Below are 1,575 nucleotides of genomic sequence, written 5' to 3'. Positions count from 1 at the left end.
TTTTTTTTGTAGCTTATCTGGTCGTTATAAGGCAGATATAGAAAAACAGTACTATATGCACGGTATACTTACACATTAATAAATAATTATATTTATGCTTAAATGTGTTTGTTTATGTTTTTAAGTTTTTATTTATAAAAAGTAGAAAATAATCAAGGCGAACTCTTTGAAGTATATATGTCTATTATGTATATGTATATATATATATATATATATATATATATTTTTTTTTTTTTTTTTTTTTTTGAAGACCTGCCTTGGGTATGGCATAAAAATTTCTATACTGGTACCAACCATTTTTGTGATAACATGGTGATAGGAAAAAAAAAGTGGTATAGGAAGGAACAGCAAAATGAAAAAATGAAAGAATCTATGAAGAAAATAAATAACTTGGTTTTAGAATATAGAGAGGTAATCATATGTATATATATATATATATATATATATATATATTTATTTATTTATTTATTTATATTTATTTATTTATTCATTTATTTATGTATGTTAATATTTATGTACATTTCATTTCAGGAATGTAAAAACAAGAAAAGATATAATTTTCTAGAAAAGGTAGTAAACACCCTAGGAGATGAAATTGCACATAAATATATAAGAAAAATAAAAAATATTTATTTATAAAAAATAAAACAAAACAAAAAATAATAAAATCATAAAATAAAATTTAAATTCTTCATTGAAAATAATTATGAACGGAATATATTTATTTCGCCTTAATTTTTCATTTTCATGTTATGTAATAGTAATACACATATGAAAAATAAATTAAATTAAATAAATAAATATATATATATAAATAAAAATATATGTATGTATGTATATATATATAGATATATAGCATTATTAAAATGACAAAAAAAAAAAATTATTAAGTGGTTTATCTGTAAACACAAAACCCTAACATTGGACTGTCTGATTTTTATTCCTTTCTCAAAGTTCCTATAAGGCAAAGCTTCAACGTCCTTAAAAAAAATTAAAAAGGAAAATAAAATCAAAAATTAATATATATTACACTTGAAATATTTTTAATACAGAAAATTATATATATATATATATATATGTGTATGTATTTTTTTTTTTTTTTTTTTTTTATTAACTTATTATCCAAATATAAGTTAAATCCTTTTAATGTCTTATTTAAACTATTTATATAACTAAAAAAAAAAAAAAAAAAAAAGATAGGAAAAGTATTTTATTATTTCTTCCTATGAAATGTATATATATATATATATGTGTGCACCATATATTTTTTTTTCTTTTCATTACTCTTTTGATTTGAACAAATTCTTGTAATCATATTTTATTACAAAATAAAAAAAGATAATAGTAAAGCTCACTAGAGGTACGTTGTTCAATGTTTCAATAATCTAAAACATAATCGAAAATAAATGAATATGTAAACAAAATGACATCAAACAATATTTTATACATTGTATACATTTCACTGCTTCAAATATTTTTAATCACATATATATATATATATATATATATATATATATATATATATGTAAACATTTGTGTTTTTTTTTTTTTTTTATTTTTTTATTTTTTTTTTTT

General features: G+C 17.9%; 2 protein-coding genes across 2 annotated transcripts in view; one reads left to right on the top strand and one right to left on the bottom strand.

Moving 5' to 3' along the window:
* PRSY57_0717800 (hypothetical protein) overlaps positions 1–639 on the top strand; it is a gene marked incomplete at both ends in the record, with an annotated part of 1,407 nt that extends 768 nt beyond the window's left edge. Inside the window, 3 exons of the mRNA XM_020114670.1 lie at positions 13–62; positions 251–411; positions 532–639. Of these exons, the coding sequence (XP_019970626.1) occupies positions 13–62; positions 251–411; positions 532–639 (319 nt within the window). Of the gene's footprint in view, positions 63–250; positions 412–531 lie in introns of the transcript that reaches the window.
* A 298-nt stretch (positions 640–937) lies between these two features.
* Positions 938–1,575, bottom strand: part of PRSY57_0717700 (hypothetical protein) — a gene marked incomplete at both ends in the record, with an annotated part of 1,648 nt that continues 1,010 nt past the window's right edge. Inside the window, 3 exons of the mRNA XM_020114668.1 lie at positions 938–980; positions 1,116–1,172; positions 1,285–1,385. Coding sequence (XP_019970625.1) covers positions 938–980; positions 1,116–1,172; positions 1,285–1,385 — 201 coding nt within the window. The remainder of the gene's footprint in view (positions 981–1,115; positions 1,173–1,284; positions 1,386–1,575) is intronic.

This window comes from Plasmodium reichenowi, chromosome 7 (genome assembly GCF_001601855.1).
Source record: "Plasmodium reichenowi strain SY57 chromosome 7, whole genome shotgun sequence".
NCBI classification, from domain to species: Eukaryota; Apicomplexa; class Aconoidasida; order Haemosporida; family Plasmodiidae; genus Plasmodium; species Plasmodium reichenowi.
Note: the sequence above shows the minus strand (reverse complement) of the source record. Positions and strands in the feature narration are given on the sequence as shown.